The sequence below is a fragment of the Balaenoptera borealis genome (genome assembly GCF_965194805.1).
Source record: "Balaenoptera borealis genome assembly, contig: HAP1_SCAFFOLD_550, whole genome shotgun sequence".
Taxonomy (NCBI): Eukaryota; Metazoa; Chordata; class Mammalia; order Artiodactyla; family Balaenopteridae; genus Balaenoptera; species Balaenoptera borealis.
Window position 1 is genome coordinate 147,306 of NW_028123647.1, and position 19,556 is coordinate 166,861.

At 40.2% G+C, this 19,556-nt stretch overlaps 1 protein-coding gene across 2 annotated transcripts; it reads left to right on the forward strand.

The window, feature by feature from the left end:
• Positions 1 to 990: 990 nt before the first annotated feature.
• Positions 991 to 2,669, forward strand: TCEAL8 (transcription elongation factor A like 8). Of its 2 annotated transcripts, XM_082408950.1 has the most exons (3): positions 991 to 1,131; positions 1,533 to 1,604; positions 2,218 to 2,669. In XM_082408950.1, exon 3 carries the CDS (start codon positions 2,260 to 2,262, stop codon positions 2,611 to 2,613), a length of 354 nt encoding a protein of 117 aa, XP_082265076.1. In that variant the 5' UTR covers positions 991 to 1,131; positions 1,533 to 1,604; positions 2,218 to 2,259; the 3' UTR covers positions 2,614 to 2,669. The 2 variants fall into 2 exon arrangements, with proteins under 2 accessions (XP_082265076.1, XP_082265077.1); XM_082408951.1 differs by lacking the exon at positions 1,533 to 1,604 and having other exon boundaries at positions 999 to 1,131.
• The last annotated feature ends 16,887 nt before the right edge of the window (positions 2,670 to 19,556 follow it).

Below are 19,556 nucleotides of genomic sequence, written 5' to 3' on the forward strand. Positions count from 1 at the left end.
AACAAAAATTCCACCTGCTAAAAAGCCTCACACCAAATGGTGAGATACAGGGAACTCTCTCCTTTCTGAGTGTTTCAAGGATGTATGAGAGTTATTTTCCAACACATTTTTTTGAGTTCCAAAGTAAAGTTGACTCCTTTATAGACTCATCTGATTAGCAAGGCACTGGATCCTACAGAGGACATAAGAGGCAGTGTGCCTGAAACCTCCACTTAAAACTCAAGCGGAAGCCATGCAGCAGTCCTCATGAAAAGGTCAGACATCTAATACTTGATAACTTGAGTTCAGTCAGAAAGAGAAAAAGTAGTGGATTACTTACATAAAATTGCTAACAAGAGAAAACTGGGCCTCTTCCCACAGATTAATTTGGGGTTAGTTTTTAAAGGCGCTGTTTTAATAAGATTTTAAAAACCTTTTCTAACAGATCAATATGTTGTGAAAACTGTCATTTCATTTGCAGCCATTAGAAAACTTTTCCAAAGTCTTAAAAATTCATGTAACTAATTTGTCCTCCATATTGTGTCAAATATTGCTTATGTAGTATCTCTTTTCTAAAAATCATTTTTAAAAAGTATGCTGATTGTTTAAAACATTACACAAAGCAGAAAACTATTCTAGAGAACTAGTAAAAAAAAATCCCACACCCTCACTCCCACATTCTTTTCTAGCTGCCCTCCCGCCCCCATCTACCACCTTCGCCCATTTTAATGCTAGACAGGACTCCAAGGGAAATGGTGGACTGAAGGACCTTGGGGGAGGCGTGGAGGTGAAATTGGAAGCAGGAGAAAGAGATGATTCCCCAAAGAAGAAGGAGAAATGGTCGATTTACCCCGAGAGGCTGATTCTCCCTGGTAACCCGAGAAAAACGAGTAGAAACTGCAGGGACAAGATACCAGTTTTGTTGTCTCTGATTGGCAAACACGAAAAAAGATTGACAGTATCAAGTGGAGGGAACGCAGGGGGCGGGCCGCAGTGTTAAACGGGAGGGGTAACCGAAGACTCGAGCTCATTGATGACGCGACCCTCACGTGACCAGGAGTCGACGTGTGCAGAAGTCCTTATAGTCCAGGGCCTGTTTCCCTGTAGCAGCTCCCTATTGCTGGAGGAGAGAAGTGCCCCGGATCCTTTCAGGTCAGTGTAAAGGTGGGCGCTCCGTTCGGGACCCTGGGGCCTAGGAGTCAGAGAGCAGAAACCAAGCGTGGCCGGTACCGCTTTCCCAACACTACGGTTCCGCCAAACTCTCATTTTTGTGCAGGAAATTTGGGGCTGTTTAGGGGTGGGTGGGGGTGGAGAGGGAGAAGGGTAGCCAATTGAGGGTCCCGAGAGAGAGACATAGAAACAATTTGGAAATAACTTGTCTCCCACTCCCTGCTTGCAGGGAACCGGTGGGCACGGGGGAAGGAGGGCGGGGTTGCCTTAAAAGGAGGGAGAGGATGAGGACGTGGGGAAACTTTAGACGAACAAGGCCTAGAATCGTGAAAGGGACCCGTGATTCAGGTACTGACCTGCTCACCAAGCACTCCTGTCTGCAGGACTCTTGGTCTTTTGGGAGCGACCCAAATCGAGTGAGGGAAGAGGGAGGAAAATCCCCTGGATCCCTGCAGGTCAGTGTAAAGCTGGAATTGCCTCAGGTCCCTTGGGGGTGGCCGTGGGGGTGGGGGTGTGAGTGCGGATGACACCAAAGCCCATCCCGGGGTCGCTGCCGCCTCTCTCCATCCGGTTGAAGCGCCGGAGGCCTGTGCAGAGCCTGCAACGGAAATGGGGCGGGGGCGGGGGGAGGAGACTGGAGAGACGTGGAAGGGGGAGGGGAGGCCAGAGACCGGACCAGCAGGTCTCAGGTGAGAGGCAGGAGGTTGGAATGGCTTGGGAAAGCCCAAAAGGGCGGGAGTGTTGGAGACCCGAGGCGAGGGAGGGGTTAATTGCTTCCGCGCTGCTCCCGTTTCGGTGCTAGGAGAGGTCTGTAGCAGGGCCTGCTGGGAAATGGTGGGCTGGAGCGGGAGCGGAGAAGATGGAGCTGGAGCTGGAGGGGGAGAGCGGGGAGGGGGAGAAAGGGGTGGGGCCAGGGGAGTTCGGAGCCTGAGGATCTAGTCTTCTGTAGTTGGAAAACTTTGACAATTAGGGACCTGAATGTGAAGAGGCCAGTCTCTATGGAAACCCATGCTCTGACTGCTGGTCCATTTGCCTGGCATCTAGTCGTTTTGTTTCTTTGTTTTCCAGGATTAATTTATTCAGGAAGGAAATAAGAGAAAAATACTCAACATGCAAAAGTCTTGTGAAGAAAATGAAGGAAAAGCACAGAACATGCCAAAGGCTGAGGAAGACCGCCCTATGGAAGCTGTACCACAGGAGGCAGAAAGAAATCCTCTACCTTCTGAAGAAGGTGTAAGCCAGGAAGCAGAAGGAAACCTTAGAGGAGGGCTGACTCAGCCTGGTCAGGGATATAAAGAGGACACTCCGGTTAGGCATTTGGACCCAGAAGAAATGATAAGAGGAGTAGATGAGTTGGAAAGGCTTAGGGAAGAGATAAGAAGAGTAAGAAACAAGTTTGTGATGATGCATTGGAAACAAAGACATTCACGCAGCCGTCCTTATCCTGTGTGCTTTAGGCCTTGAATTCTTTTTTTTTTTTCTGTCTGATATTAAAATCTGGCCCCTGCTTTCTTTCTGTTAGCATTTTCTGATGTATCTTTGACTTTTGTTTTATTTTTAATCATCTGGTGGAGTTTTGTTTTAGGTAGTGTCTTTATTACCAGCATCTGGATTTTGTATTTTGACACATTCTCCAGGTCTGTTTTTCAATTGGGAAGTTTCACACATATGCATGAAAATATGTTCATTCCATATTGTAAAGTAAAACATAACAGGTTACAAAGCAGCATATTTAGTATCAGCTCACATATGTAGGAGAAAATCTCAAATTGTGTGTGTGTGCGTGTGCGTGTGTATACATACATACATATATCAAAAATTTAACTGTGCTTATTTCTGTGTGGTGTGAGTTTTTTTCTTTTTGCTTATATGTATTTTTTAATGAACACGTCACACATACAAAAAGAATTAATTTTTTTTTATAATTAAGAGTCAATCAAATAATTTGCAACCAGCTTATAAGGGCAATGGGGGCACCTAAATTCTTGATGAAAGAACTATTAAAAAAAATGTAAACCTCAAATTACCTCTGGATCTCTTAGCCAGAGGAATAAAACTGGCAGTTATTACAGATACACTCGCTTAAGACTCAGTCTTTTCATGGGAAAACATTTGCCTCACAGGGCTGCTGTGGGGAAGAAATGAGGTGACTCTGAGCTGTGCTTGGTGGGCTCTTGTTCCCACCTATGCATACAGAACCCCAACCCACTACAGAACATCAGTTTTGAGGGAGGGAGGGTCCTGGCATGACTCAACCTGCGCTCAGGAGCAAGTCCAACAGGCAGGGAGGTGGGGACTCCCATGCCAGGCCTCTGCTGCTGAGCCCCACCCCTGGCTCCCCTGGGTCCTGCCAGGCCTGCTGGGCACCGCGGCCTTTTCTCCTGGGCCCTTTGCTCTCTGCTGGCCCTGCTGCTGGTGGTGCACTGGAGTCCTTGAGTGCCAAAGCCCCCACTGAGTTTCCTGGAGTCCCCAGTGCATTGAACCCCCACTCTGTCTTCTGAAGTTTTTCTCTTTGCTTTACAGTGATGCTTAACACAGGTGGGGACTGTTCCAGGATTGCTTGGGCCACAGTGTTTAGCAGAGTTTTTAGTAACACAGCCCCTTCCATTTTCAGCCACAGGACACTTCCTCCATAGGAGTCAGACATGATGAGTCCATTTTGGGGGTTGGACCAGGGTTCAAATTTGAGCAAAACATGTCATGCTACAGTCAGAGTTGCTGCTCGAAGTCTAAGAACTGAGGTTTTGTCTTCTTTCTCTTGTGGGATGATTTCTCCCTGAAGGCTCCTGTCAGGCCTGCCCTACTGGTTCAGAAGACTCAGAATATGCATAAATTGCACAAAGCAATACAGGAAACAGATCTAAGGGAACAGTTCCCTTCACCCCATCCCATCCCCAATTGATAAGTGAAAAAAAAAAAAAACTTGGAAAGGCAAAAACTTTATAAATACACTTAAAATAGAATGGCTACTATGTAAATGTTAGGAATTATATTTTCCCTACAGATCAAAGACTATCTTTTCCTCCTGATATCCCACGTACTTGTAACACATCATGTTTCAATATTTAATTGATTTCTTGATTGATTATTGCTAAGGAGCCAGTAGGTTTGTCCAAATTCTGCTATTGACTCAATAATCTTCCACAAGTCTTTTTTTTTTCTAGTATTATGACAAGCAATTCCAGAAAGAAACAGTTCATGGGATGGATTGCACTCCAAATGTTTTATCAAAGCCTTGCATAATCACCTGCATCAGTATCACCTGGGGAGCATCTTTAAAATACTGATTTCTGGGCCCCACCTAAGACTTACTGCCAGGAGGTGGGCTGTAGAAGTAACAGGTAACAAACTCCTCCAGGTGCTGATGCTATACACTGAAGCATGAGGACAACTGGTATATACAGTATGCTTTCCATTATTACAAATATGAAAGTAAAATAATTAGAAGAAAATACTGGTGAACTTTAACTGAAATTCAGGAAGTAGAAGCCTATAACAGCATTTATCTTTTTAAGTATGAACTTTTAAAGGAAAAGGTTGACAGGTTTATATATAAAATTTTAAAGATTCCTTTTAACAAAGACAAGATAAAAAGTCAAGGTGGGGAACTATATAAGATGCATTTTTCTTGACCGAACACCATCAAGAAAATGTTTGGCCATGCATTCACTCCTTCCAATATGAGTAAAAGATATTAAAGTTCTCCTGTGATCAGCTCAGAAAACAATGAGCCATCCCTGTGCTCTTTGGCTTTTTGAAAATTTTTTCTCTGTGTGATGCCATTTTGGGGGAGTCTTCATGTCACCAGCCCATTCTTCAAGGTTATGGCAGCCTGATGGATGCTGGTCAGGCTGGAGTGAGATGAAGGTCCAGGAACTCACTTGCCAGCATTATAAGATGGGATGAATCCAGTCCACTGGCACTGAGGTTTGGAGCTGGGGCAGGATGTGGAAGGGCTCCCCCAAGACACACCCCTCTCCAGGGTGGTCTGACTTTGGTTTCTGTGCTCTAGCCTGCAGCAGGCACCAGACTCTTCTAGGCTGAAGGCCAGGCTGTCCTGGACATACATACCTGGAGGGCAATGACTGTCCCCATTGCAGGTCAGAGCACTAGACTTCCTTTACCCCCTTTTTCTTTCACAAGGGGGCTTAATGGGAACTTTTTTTTTCACTGTTTGAAAAGCTTTATTTTTTTTTATGGAAAGGCATTTTATTTTAAATACAGCCGTGTGTACATGTCAATCCCAAATTCTCAATCTATCCCTTCCCCCCACCCTTCCCCCTGGTAACCGTAAGTTCATTCTCTAAGTCTATGAGTCTGTTTTGTAAATAAATTCATTTGTATCATTTTTTTTTAGATTCCGCATTTACACAATATCATATGGTATTTGTCTTTCTCTGTCTGACTTACTTCACTTAGTATGATAATCTCCATGTCCATCCATATTGCTGCAAATGGCATTATTTCATTCTTTTTAATGGAGTAATATTCCATTGTATGTATATACATACCTCAACATAATAAAGGCCATATATGACAAAACCTACAGCTAACATCATACTCAACAGGGAAAAGCTGAAAGCATTTCCTTTAAGATCAGGAATGAGACGAAGATGCCCACTCTCGCCACCTTTATTCAACGTAGTTTTGGAAGTCCTAGCCATGGCAATCAGAGAAGAAAAAGAAATGAAAGGAATCCAAATTGGAAAAGAAGTAAAACTGTCACTGTTTGCAGATGACATGATACTATACATAGATAATCCTAAAGATGCTACCAGAAAACTACTAGAGCTCATCAATGAATTTGGTAAAGTTGCAGGATACAAAATTAATATACAGAAATCTGTTGCATTTCTATACACTAACAATGAAAGATCAGAAAGAGAAATTAAAGAAACAATCCCATTTACCATCGCATCAAAAAGAATAAAATACCTAGGAATTTACCTACCTAAGGATGGGAACTTTTTAAAGGAAGAAGATAAGACTTCAAAATTCACTAACTGAAAACGTTGGTTTTGATAGTCTTTGGCCAAGCAGTTGTCTGAACTGGATCTGATCAGGTAACTTAGAGTTAAAGCAGGAAGGGCTGACCCTTCTCTCAGTGTCCAGTGAAATCGCTCCCAAAACAATTGGGGTGAAAATGGGGATAGATCTTAGACAAGATCTCCGTCATGCCTCTCCCACCCACCTTGCTCAGACTTCCAGAAGGGCCTCTGTTGTGTCTGGGCCTGTTTGGGTGGTTCTGTAGTGACTTTAGTTCTGTGTGTGCCTGATGCAGTGCTTCTGATGTCTGCGTCAGTCCAGACCCAGAGGTAGAGGAGAGAGCCCAGGTAGAGGAAGCTTGCAAAGACATGTGACCCTACAGCTCAGGAGGAAAGGGGTGTCGCCTCCTGTTTGAACAACCCCATGCGCTGTAGTCCTAGCCCACAACTTGGGGGCCAGGGCAGTCAAGTTATGAATTGGTACAAAGATGCTTTTGCAGGCATTGATCGTGGAGGAAGCAATGCCATTGTGACCCTTGCTCTTTATGTCTGTCATCTGAGAAATCATTACCACTTTTTCTGGTTGGGCAATAAGGTGAAGATGAAATTCAAATTCTTGGGTTTAGGAAGGCAAAGTGGTTAAGTATATGACCTTAGAGTCAGATAAACTTGGGTTCCAATCTGGACTCTTCCCTTTACAGTATGTGATCTTTTCTTGGAGACCCATGGGGTGCCCGCACATAAAACTCTTAGATCAAAAATAAAGTTTCCTTTCCATTACCATCATTGCTGTTATCATCATAATTATCATCATCATCACCATTATGATCAAGTGATAGTACTGAGTGAATAACCAATGGATTCCTGTTGGGCACAGGTGTCATACTATGCAGGATTGTAACAATCACTGGCGAAGCCTTGGAAATCCATCATCTGAAAGGGTGGACCCAGTATAATCAGAAAACACTGGCTAGAATTGGATTCTTTGCTTATAAGAAGTGTGAGGCCAGATTGGTTCATTCATCTGTAAAATGAGTATAACCCACAAGACTGTAGTGGGAAATAATGCAGAAAACTATGAAATTCCTGGCATATAATGGCTTTCAGAGAATGTTAGATCTTTGATCATCATTATCATCAGTGTTGTCATTATCATTGTCATCATCATTATCATCAGATAATGCTGAGATAATACTCAAATAGGAACCCCAAAAGTCTGTGCTCATTCCTTTCATCCAACCTTCTCCCTTGCCTAAAAGAAACAAATAGTACATAAACTAAAAGGAAAAACTGTCATTCATTTGGAATTATAAAAGAAATAATTGCATTCTATATACATTTACATCATTTATGAACTCTGGTGCCATTTCTGTATTGTAGGATGAGAAAAAATTCCCTTCACATTTCCATTTTATTTAGTTATGTGCTAGAAAATGTGAAATCATGAGGTTGCTGTCAGGAATGACAAAATATAATCTAGAAATGTATCATTGACATGGAAAGCTGTTTCTTACATACTGTTTTGTGAAAAAGCCAGCTGCAAAACACAAACACAGGTTGAGGATAAATATCAAAATATTTGAAGTGAATATTTCTAGATGGTGTTATTACAGGAAATTTATAACTTCATCTTTATCCTTCTCTCTGTTTCCAATTTTAACATTTTCAATGAGCATGTTCAGTTTTTATAATTAGAAAAAAAAAAGTCGTGAAGGTGAAAATAGTATAATTCTGTTCCTCCTTTCTCTTTAGCTGAGATAGGGGCTGTTGGATCTTGCAGTTCCTCATTTGCTTTCTGTTCCCTTACTTCTGAGGAGAACCTGGCATAAGTGTCAGAACTCTGTGGGTCCTGGCTGAGAAACTTCCCCTCTCTATGCTACCTCCTTGCCACTCTCCCTTGTCAGCTAAATTTATGCTGGATTTCTGTCTTTGGTCACAAGGTGGCATTTCATAATTACTTTCTAAATATTCTCCCATTAAAATGATCTTATTTTTCAAAAATAAAATAGCAATAAACAAAAATTTCAAAGAACATTATGAAAATGATTCCTAATTCTGCTAAAAAATGTACAGGTATAGCAAAATATTGGAAGGATATACACTCAGTTGAATTTGCTAGAGACTCACAAATTTAATTTCATTTATTTACTCATTCAACAAATACTTACTGGTTGCCAACTATGTGTCAGCCAAAATCAATTTATCCATCTCAGACTTTTCTCCTGAAACTCTATTTTCAACTGCCTGCTGATATTGACCACTTGGACTAAGATAAACATTATCCAACAATATGGGCATAACCCTACATGGACACATACTCATCACTTTTAGCCAGTTTATCCCTTAATCCTGGAGGCTCACGATGTAAAGTGGAGAACGTATGAAAAAGCAGGAAAAGCAAAGGGTTAGAGTCAGAGAAACTTTTGCTGTAATAGCAATTTTTTTAAATTTCAAAACCTTTGTAAGTGATCAAAAGGATTCTTAGTAAGGCAAGAAGTGGATCAATAATATCAAGTTTCAAATGCAAGACATACCTATACTATTTAAAGTTGAGATTCAAAATCTCCATTATGCATTTGAATACCATTGATTTAGATGATTTCCAAGGCCTGCTTCTTTTTTCCCCAATGTTTACTGAGCTCTTGCTAAGTGACCTGGCCCTTCGTTAGTTCCTGAGACTCAGCAGTGAACAAAACAAAGTTCCCGCCTTCATGATGCTTATATTCTGATTTACACACTTTAAAAAATTGAGGTAAAATTTGCATACAGTGAAATTCACAGATCTTAAGTGAATACTATTGAGTGTAAAATAGGACATTTCCATTACTCCAAAAAGTTTCCTGTCCTCTTCCCAGTCCCCCTCCCCCCACAAGTAATCACTCGGCTTATTTCTATCAATTTATATTATTTTTATCTGTTGTAGAATCTCAGATAAATGGAATCATACAGCATGTACTCTTTTGTGTCTAGCATCTGCCACTCATTTTACTCGATATAATGTTTTTTAAGATTCATCCTTATAGTTGTGTGTATTGGCAGTTGATTCTTTTAAAATCATTGCTGGGTAGTATTCCATAGCGTGAATATACAACAATTTGCTTTTCTATTCAGATGTTCTGGACATATGAGTTGTTTCCATTTTTAATCTATTATAAATATAGCTGTGTTGACTTAAAATGCACAACGTGAGAGTTGTGAGTTAAGTTTTATTTGGGGCAAAATGAGGACTGCAGCCGGGGAGACAGTTTCAGGTAACTGAGAAACTGCTCCGAGGAGGCAAGGCGGGGAACCAGATTATATAGAAGTTTTGTAAAGAAAACCAGTTATCTCAAGTTAAGGAATTTAGCGCTTTTCTGTGTATGGGAAGGTGCAAGAGTCTGGGCTCACTGAAATCATTCCTTTGATATGCACCTCAGCTCTCTGGGGCCAGTATCCTGTGTTTTCACATCCTGAGTTTCCTCAGGGCTCACTGGCTCACCTTGGAGGGCTGCAATTGTTGATGACTGTGACACCCTTTGTTTGCTGATATGGCAGGAAATATTCCATTTATAAATATTCCATTCCAGTATCAGCTGCTATGAACATTCTTGTGTAAGTTTTTGGTGCATATACGTCCTTATTTCTCTTGGGTAAATAGTCAGGAGTAAAATTGCTGGGGCATAGAAGTAGCAACTGTTTGATTTTATATGAAATCGCTGAACAGTTTTCCAAATTTCCTGTACCATTTGGTACTCATATCAGCAATGTTTGACAATTTCAGTTGCCCTACATTCTCACCAAAATGTCAATGCCTTGAAAGAAGACTAGAGAAATGTTCTAGATTAAAACAGATTAAAAGACATGACAACCAAATATAATGTTTGAATAAGGACTATAGTTTAGATAATAGTATTATATCGAGACTAAATTTCCTGAATGTGATCATTGTATTGTGGTTGTTTAGGAGACTGTTCTTGTTGTTAGGAGACAAAATGCTGACGTATTATAAAGTCTGTGATTAACTTAAAATAGTTCAGCATTGAAAGAAAGATAGAAAAATATATAACAAGAGAGAGAAAGCAATTGGAAAATATTAATTGGTGAGTCTAATCTAGATGAAGGGAATGAGTATATGGGCATTCACTCTATTATTCTTGAAATATTTTGTAAGTTTGAATTTTTTCAAAATAAAAAGTTGGTGGTAGTGATGGTTGGGGAAAGACAGAGATACCTGGTCAGTTCTCCAGAAGAAAAGGTGGCGGAATGGGAATCTAGAATCAAGATTGACAAATTTAGTTATCTTCAAGCATGAGGTATGTCGACTAAAGAAAAACAACCTAAACTTTATGAGCTATGTTTTATTCGGGGACCTTACTGAGGACTATAGCCCAAGAGACAGCCTCTCAGATAGCTATGAGGAACCGTTCTGAAGAGGCAAGGGAGGAGCCAGGATATATAAGAGTTTTTGCTGAAAAAACCCCCCAGAAAATATGTAGTGGAATGAGAGATTACTGCTAATCACAACAAAACAAGACAAAATAAAACCAGACATTTCAAGTTAATGATTTTACTATCCTATGTATGGGAAGATGCACGAATCTGGGCTCATTGAAATTATTCCTTAGATATGTATCTTAATTATCTAGGGCCTATATCTTGTTTTTCTTTTCCATCCTGAATTCCCCTCAGGGTGCACTGTTAGGGGATGGCTGCACACGGCTTGCTGGCGGCAACATTCTTTGTTTACTGAAATGACAGGTGACATTCTTTGTCCACAGGTGATAGGTTATACAAACAACTTTAGAGGAACACAAAGACAGGGACAGCAGGCTGAACTCTGCTTCTGCAAATAGTGTAGGAAATCGTTCCATAGTCCAGCTTGTTGGGACAGACCACCACATGTCACCAAAATTTTTTTGTGAGAGTTAAAATAGCAATATCTACACATCATGAATATGATCAGACTCCTGTGGGAGGAAGAGAGTTAGGGACTTGAGAACATTTAAGTATCCAGTTAAAGTGGACTAGGAGCAACCTTAACATTAAGACAAAAAGAAGAATGTAGTTTAATTAGAAAAACCCGTAGTACTGTATCAGATCTTGATGTGGACAGACTATGCGAGCTGCTTTGCCAGCAGTGAAAGTATCAGAAAAAGAGAGTCACAGGGATCAACGTCGGCCCTGTCCCATTCAATCACCATCCAGTGCAGGAGGAAAACAGTGGTCTGGAACCCCGGAGCAAGTGTTCAGAAAGTGAGTGGAAGGAAACATAAGAATGCTAGGAATGGAGTAACAGGGTATGAAGATGTAGCAAGGATGGGAGTAGAGCAAAAGAATCCAAAACAAGAGTACTGTATTCCGTATTTACACAAGGGCTAAAGGTGCAACTGGATTCAGACTAGAAATACACCAGAGCTATAGTATAGTGGTCTGTCAGGACATAACGTTGCCCCCCAAGAGCTACATTTTACTCTCATCTTCTAAACATTACACAAATGGCGTTCATCTCCAGTAACAGCTAAAAGTTGATATGAGAATACATGAAAACGTTCTCTACACATCAGGTTCTTCTTATCTTTGAGAATTCTGCAAAAGCAGAATGAGAATTTCCCAAAGAGATGCTGATTTCATAGGGTTGTTTTAAGGATTATTAAATGTGACATCTTCCTGTATGGAATTCTGGAATCATCCTTTTATGGGATGGGGCAATTCTTCAGGTAGGAAGTGTGAAATAAAATTCATATTTTATGGTAAGACAAGAAAAATTTAAACATAAAAAATTTTCTCTGCCCTTTGGCCTCCTCTCTCCCCTCTACTGTGCATTGTATATCTATATTATGCATTGACCAAACCTCCCCATCAGCAGAAATACCTGCTCATCCATAAAGAGCAACATTCTCCTAGCACCAATAAGACAACTCTTTAAAAGATAACATTCTTTCTTGATCTTGTAAGGGGCCATGACAACCCAAGATCCACTACTCACTTTGTACACTTAGATCTGTCAATAATACGTCATTTCATGTACAGCCCTCTGTCTCAAAAACATATAACCGCGCTTTGACCTCTTATGGGTGGAACAGTTCTCAGAGCTTTCTGAGAGGCTGTTTCCGGGTTATAATCCTCAATTTGGCTCGAATAAAATTTTCCATTTCTTTCTTAGAGGGACTGATTAATTTTTCGTCGACAGGAGAACAGAAGGGAGGCTGTTACAGTAGTTTAAAGGAGGATAAGCAGCAGGTGTTGGTGACTGATTGCATGGGGACACTAAAAGAAAGTCTGGTGTGGGGAACTGGCTGAATCCTGGTGCCATTAATTTAGCTATAGACCCCAGAGAGAGATTTTGGGTGTGGAGAGAGAAGAACTGAGAAAACACTTAGTTCAGGGTAGGACATTTAGGTGGAAAAGTCCAAAAGTAAGTTAGATAAAATAATATGGAGCTCAAAAGAGAGATATAAGCTAGAGACACAGATTTGGGAGTCAATGTTTATATGAAAGTAAAAATAATAAGATTATTTGAACATTGTGGTAGGCTGAACAATGTTCCTCAAAAGTATCTAGGTCTTAAATCCCTGGAACAGGTGAATTTTACCTTATATGGTAAAAGGGACTTTGCCGATGTGATTAAGTTAAAGATCTTGAGACGGGGAGATTATCCTGGATTATTCAGGTGGCCCCTAAAATGCAATTGCAAGTGTCCTTATGAAGGGAGGCAAAGGGAGAGTTGACTTCAGAAGATGAAAAGGCAATGTGATAATGGAAGCAGAAAGTATAATGGTGCAACTACAAGCCAAAGATAGCAGGCAGCCAACTAAAAGCTGGAAGAGGAAAGCAATGGGTTCTCCCCTGGAGCCCTCAGAAAGAACCAGTCCTGCCAACACCTTTAGTTTAGTCCTGTAAAACTCAAACTTTGGAGTTCTGACCTCCAGAACTCTAAGAGAATACATTTCTGTCATTTTAAGCCACTAAGTTTGTGGTAATTTGTTACAGTAGCAATAGGCAACATTTTGAGAATGAAAAAAAGGTCTAGAAAGAACTGTAAGGTATACCAATATTTCAGGGGGCCTACAGTATAGCTTACTGGCTATGACCACAAGTGGTGGTGTCAAACAGATCTGGATTCAAATTCAGTTCTACACTTAAGAGCTGTGTGACTTTGGGCAAGTTTTTAAAACTATATACCTAAGTTTCCCTGTCTGTAAAATTGGGACAATAACACTATACCTCAAAGGACTTTTGTGAGGGTTAGAGGTGAATAGGCAACTAATGTACCTGGTACATAGCAAGTACTTCATAGATGGTAGTTTTGGAGAGCCACATGTGTAAGCATGATTTATAGCTATTATTGTGTAGTTAATAAATGTTTTAATGTGGAGATGAACCAAAACTCAATGTTATTTTTTAGAGGAGTTGTATTAGTTTGTCCAGCTCAGTTTAGCAATGTAAGAGACTATATGAGGCTTGATGCCAAGGCCTGCACTGTTAATAAAGAATGCATCCATCTGGACTGCCGTACATGTATATGTGTGTTGCATACATATATACATTTGGGAACAAACAGGTAAAAATGCAGTTTGTTGAGGATATGAGATGGCAGAAAAATCTTTTTCTACTTTAATAGTTACTTGATGACTGTGATAATAACACCACGTTCTCTGTTAAGGTCTCTCTCCTTCCTAATCCCCTTAAAATTTTCAGGTATCATTTACATGCAAGTGAATTATGGTTACAAAGTTAATGATAAGTTACCTCTTTGGAAGAGCATAAACTCAAACTGTTTTTCAAATCCCTTGGTTCTTTCTAAAGTTTCTAAAGTAGCACTTAAAACAACCAATGACCAAGAAATGGGAAAAGAATAATGTTAAAATTGAATCTGGAGCTGGAGGAATGTTGACAATCTCAAAACAAAAAACATTTTCTCCTCCCAAATAAAAATAGCTTTATTGTATTTATGATTTCAAAAAGAAACTATGCAGAAAAATCTTGAGAATTAGTAAAAATCACACTTTAGATCCCTGCCACCTTGCATGACAAAAGCAAGTTACTTGGTAGGCATTGGTGGTTGGGGGGGAAAGGTAGGAGGAGGGAGGGAGGTGGCAGGAGAGGCAGAGGACAGAAAAGCAGAAAAGGCCAAGGCCTGGTGGGAGTAAGGATGGGAAGTGGTTGGAGACCTTCATTAGTAACCAGAGACGTGGAAACTCCAACCTCAGGCTGTGATGCCACTTGTAGTTCCTCAGATTGGTGAGGACCGGAATGAATGACAGGGCAGTGCGCCGACGGGGCTCCCCATACAGATGGGTGTAAGGAAGGGCGCGGTCTCTGTGAGTGTGTATGTGGCAGGAGTGTGGTGGGAGTTCCTGATGCACAGCCTGCTGGCTGAAAGGTGGGTGGGGGTCCTCGGAGCCAGTTGAGGGGGGTGGGGCGGTTGGCAAGCTCGGTAATGACGCGAGGACCTCCTGTGACCAGGAGCCAAGGTGTGCATAAGTCCCTCTAGTTCAGGTCTTTTTCTCTGCAGTACTCACTCCCCTTTTCTTTCTTTCTTTTTTTTTTTGTTTATAGCAGATTTATTCATCATCACTCCAATCTGGAAATATCCAAGATGTCCTTCAACAGGCTCACTCCCCTTTTCCATTGAGGGAGGCTGGCATCTGGCCAAGAGAGGGAGGGGGATGAACACACTTCCCCAGAACAAAGCAGGTCTGTGTGAGCAATTAGACCAGGAACTCTGCGTTGGTGGTGGCATGAGTGGGTGCGTGGAGGCGAAGGAAGGCAAAGAATGAAGTCAGTCTGGGCCTGTTTCATCGACACCTCTTTAACCTTTTGGAACAAAAATGATGGGCTTTGGGATGGAAGGAAGGGCTGGAGAAGAAGGGTCAGGAGGGAAGGAGGGAACACAGAGACTTGGGAATAGTTTGGAAATAATTCGTTGATTTTACAGCCTGTCTACAGGGAAGCGGTGGATAAACACGGAGATGAGTCTTGAAATGAAGAGGGGAGGAGGTAAAACAAATGATTATCTAGGGGCGCACAGTGCATTAACAAAGACTAAGAAATCATTAAAACGAATTCCCTACTCCAATAAGGTGGGTATTTCATGGCTGGGGGTGGGGGTGAGGCAGGGCAGGGAGCGGGAGATTTGAGACTTGAAGAGATGGTGTAGGCCAGTCTTAAAGGAGACCCTTGTCTAGTATACTGGTCTGTTCACCAAGCACTGCCATACCACACTGTCTCTCATCTGTATGCAGGTCCAAATGTCCATTAGCTGTGTCTCAGTCCGAGAGGGAAAAGGGAGGAGGAAACTGCTTGGGATTGGGGCAGGTAGGTATGACACAGTGCCCCGGACTGGAGCCCCTGGTGCTGGTGGGCTGAAGGAGTGGATATGGCCCAGGCCAGAACATAACTAGGACTTCACACTGCTCCTACTTTCCCCTCAGTCAGTAAAAGAAGACTCATAGAAAGAACTAAAGGGGAAATTGTGGAAAGAGACCGAGGGAATCTAGACGTGCCCTTTGGGTATGGGAGAAAGGCAAGAAAGAAACTGAAGAGAACAGAGGACTGAATTACAGGATGAGAGATACTTTTACACCCCTTTACTTGATTCAAGAAAGCAGATGGGTGATGGAATGAACAACACAATAGAAAAGTGTCTGGAAGAGACAAAAAAGATTAAGAAATAAATTTAGAGTAATGCATTGGAAGCAACGACAGTCCAGGAAGCAGCCATACCCGATTTAATGCTTTTTGCCTTCAAGTCTTTTTTTCCCTATATAATTAGAGCCTGACTTTTATTTTTGGTGGCATTCTCTAGTTATAACTGTGCTCATCTTATTTTTGAACTTTTGATGGTACTGGTTTTATTTTTTAATTTATTTTTTATTGAAGTATAGTTGAATTACAATGTGTTAATTACTGCTGTACAGCAAAGTGACCCAGTTATACATATATATACATTCCTTTTCATATTCTTTTCCATTATGGTTTGTCACAGGATATTGAATATAGTTCCCTGTGCTATACAGTAGGACCTTGTTGTTTATCCATTCTATATATACCAGTTTGCATCTGCTAATCCCAAACTCCTGCTGCTACCCTCTCCCACCCACTCCCCCTTGGCAACCACCCGTCTATTCTCTTTGCCCCTGATTCTGTTTCTGTTTCATAGATAAGTTCATTTGTGTCATATTCTAGATTCCACATATAAGTGATATCATATGGTATTTCTCTTCCTGACTTACTTCACTTAGTATGGTAATCTCTAGTTGCATCCATGTTGCTGCTAATGACATTATTTCATTCCTTTTTATGGCTGAGTAGTATTCCATTGTACTTATGTACCACATCTTCTTTATCCACTCATCTGTTGATGGACATTTAGGTTGTTTCTATGTCTTGGCTATTGTGAATAGTACTGCTGTGAACATAGGGGTGCATGTATCTTTTTGAATTATAGTTTTGTCTGGATATATGCCCAAGAATGGGATTGCTGGATCATATGGTAATTCTATTTTTAGTTTTCTGAGGAACCTCCATACTGTTTTCCACAGTGGCTGCACCAACTTACGTTCCCACCAACAGTGTAAGAAGGTTCCCTTTTCTCCACACCCTCTCCAGCATTTGTTATTTTTAGCCTTTTTAATGATGGCCTTTCTGACCCACGTGAGGTGGTACCTCATTGTAGTTTTGATTTGCATTTCTCTAATAACTAGCAATATTGAGCATCTTTTCATGTGCCTATTGGCCATCTGTATTTCTTCTTTGGAAAAATGTCTCTTTAGGTCTTCTGCCCATTTTTTGAGTGGTTTGTTTGTTTTTTTGTTGTCAAGTTGTATGAGCTTTCTGTATACTTTGGAAATTAAGCTCTTGTCAGTCACATCGTTTGCAAATATTTTCTCCCATTCTGTAGGTTGCCTTTCATTTTGTTTCTGGTTTCTTTTGCTGTGCAGAAGCTTGTAGTTTGATTAGGTCCCATTTGTTTATTTTCGTTTTTATTTCTATTGCTTTGGGAGACTGAGATGGTACTGGTTTTACATGTTCCTGTTGTTAGCAGTATCTCATTGGATTTTGTCTTGTGATTCTATATGCAAGTTTGCATTTTAGTAGGGGATTTTTTTCCAATTTTCACAGAAAAAAAGTCATTATATATTGTACTGTGAATAAAGCAGGTTGAAAAGTAGTGTGTGTGTGTGTGTGTGTGTGTGTGTGTATCAACTGACTTGTTATTTTAATAATTTTCAATTTTTTCTTTTAAAACATTTAATTAATTTTTGTGACACAAGTAAAACATGTTCTCTTGGGAAAATGAGAAAATACAGATATGCAAAAAATACAAAAAATGTTTTTCTCTCCACTTTAGTATTTACCCAGATAGGTACTGTTGCTTGGGCCCTGATGCATCATACATACAAACACAAAGTTATTTTAACTTACAGGCACCTCCTTTTTATGATGAATGCATTGGGGGCTAGGGAGGTGGGGAAGGAATTAAATTTGAGCAACAGGCACCACACTATAGTGAGGATTGCTCCTGCTTTGCCACTCTGACATGCATAACTCTGTCTGCTTCACTGTTTCGTTAAGTTCAAATCATTATATTTTCTCCTATTAAGGCCACTCTTCCAGGTCAGGAGACTTATCTGAACTTGTTAATTTTATAGAGGCCCACTAAGTTCAAGCTGGAACATTACACTCCTTACTCTCACACAATCTATATCCCACAAATCAATCTATAAGGCTAAGTACTGTGTTAAGTATCATTATTTTCCCATATATTGTGCCCAGTTAAAACAAAGATATCTTTTGTCATCTTGGTCTCCTAAGTGCCTACTAAGGTACATTACTATCTAAATATCTTACACATATTAAACACCCCATCAAGGCAGGAATGTACCACTCCTACCTACTTTGGGATCAATTTTTAAAAAGCCCTTTCCTTTGATATTTGGCTTTTGTTCTTGTTCTTGTTATTGGGTTGAATGTTTACCATAATTTCACCACAACTATTACAACTAGTGCAATAGTGGAGTACTGCAACCTCCATCTCCCTTTCCAGAAGTTCATGCTGTTTGGTGGACGAACAAATGTGCTTGGAAAATTCCTGCTTAGAAAAGCATAGTGAAAAGATAGTACATAATGTCATTTTATTGGTTCTCAGGGCTGTCCTGATTGAGTGCTTATGAGACAAGTGCTTCATATTTGTAACCTTCAATCTGTTTCTTCTGTCTGTCTTGGGCTCCATTATAACCCTGGTGCCTAGAGCAGTGGTTCTCAAACCTTAGAGCACATCATAATCACCTGGCAGACTTGTAAACACAGATGGTTGAGGCCTAACCCCAGAGTTCTGATTCAATCTGGAGTGGGGCATGAGAATTTGCAATTTTAACAAGTTCCTAGGTGATGCTGCTGGTCTGGCCGTTACACTTTAAGAACTACTGACTTAAAATAGTAATTGGTAGGTACTCAATAAATTTGTTGAATAAATTAATGAAATAAATTAATCTTAACAATAACTATTTGAAATACATTAGAATTACTTTTTACGAACAGGGCACCTGAGGGACAAAGGAGTTAAGCGAATTGTGCAAGGTAAGAACTGAACCCAATTTGCCTATATCTAAGGTCACAGTTCTTAACAACTATGTCTTGCTGTGTCCTCTGGGCCAATTTAATGTTTTTAACTTTAGGATATTAGAAAAGTTATTACCATACTCTAGTGTTTGAATGTTTTTCCTATTAGCATGTTCAAATTTTCTTTTCCTTTTCTTTTTCTCCTATAAGCATGTATTATTACTGTAATCAGAAAATTCCATAAAGAATATTATAAATGCCTTAAAACAAAATAACATCATAAAGCATGTTAAAATACATATAAACAATGCAATGCAATGCAATATTTACAACATGTATTATAGATTTGGAGTTAATCATATTTGAGTGGCTCTAACAACTCAATAGCAAAATGGGCTCAGGATATGAATGGGAAATTCACAGTAAGGGAAGCATAAAGGGCCAATAAACAAATGGAAACTCAACTAACAACAGAAAAATTACAAACAAAAACAAAAGAAATCCTTCTTTTGTCTAATCAAATCAGAAAAGATTAAAAAGGCTGATAAGATTCTGTGCTTGTTTGGGTGTTAGTAAATAGAACTATTATATGCTGTGGGTGGGAGTAATATATAAGCACAACCTTTATGGAGTGGGGTTTGTATACAGATGTCAATTAGAACAATAATGATAATATTGAAATTTGAAAACAACACAAATACCCATGAGTAGAGGATTGGCTCAATACATTATGATACACATAATTAAAGGAATACAGGCATACCTTGGAGATATTTTTGGCTCGGTTCCAGACCACCACAATAAAGGGAATATTGCATAAAGTGAGTCACACTGGTTTTCCAGTGCATATAAAGTTATGTTTACACTATACTGTAGTCT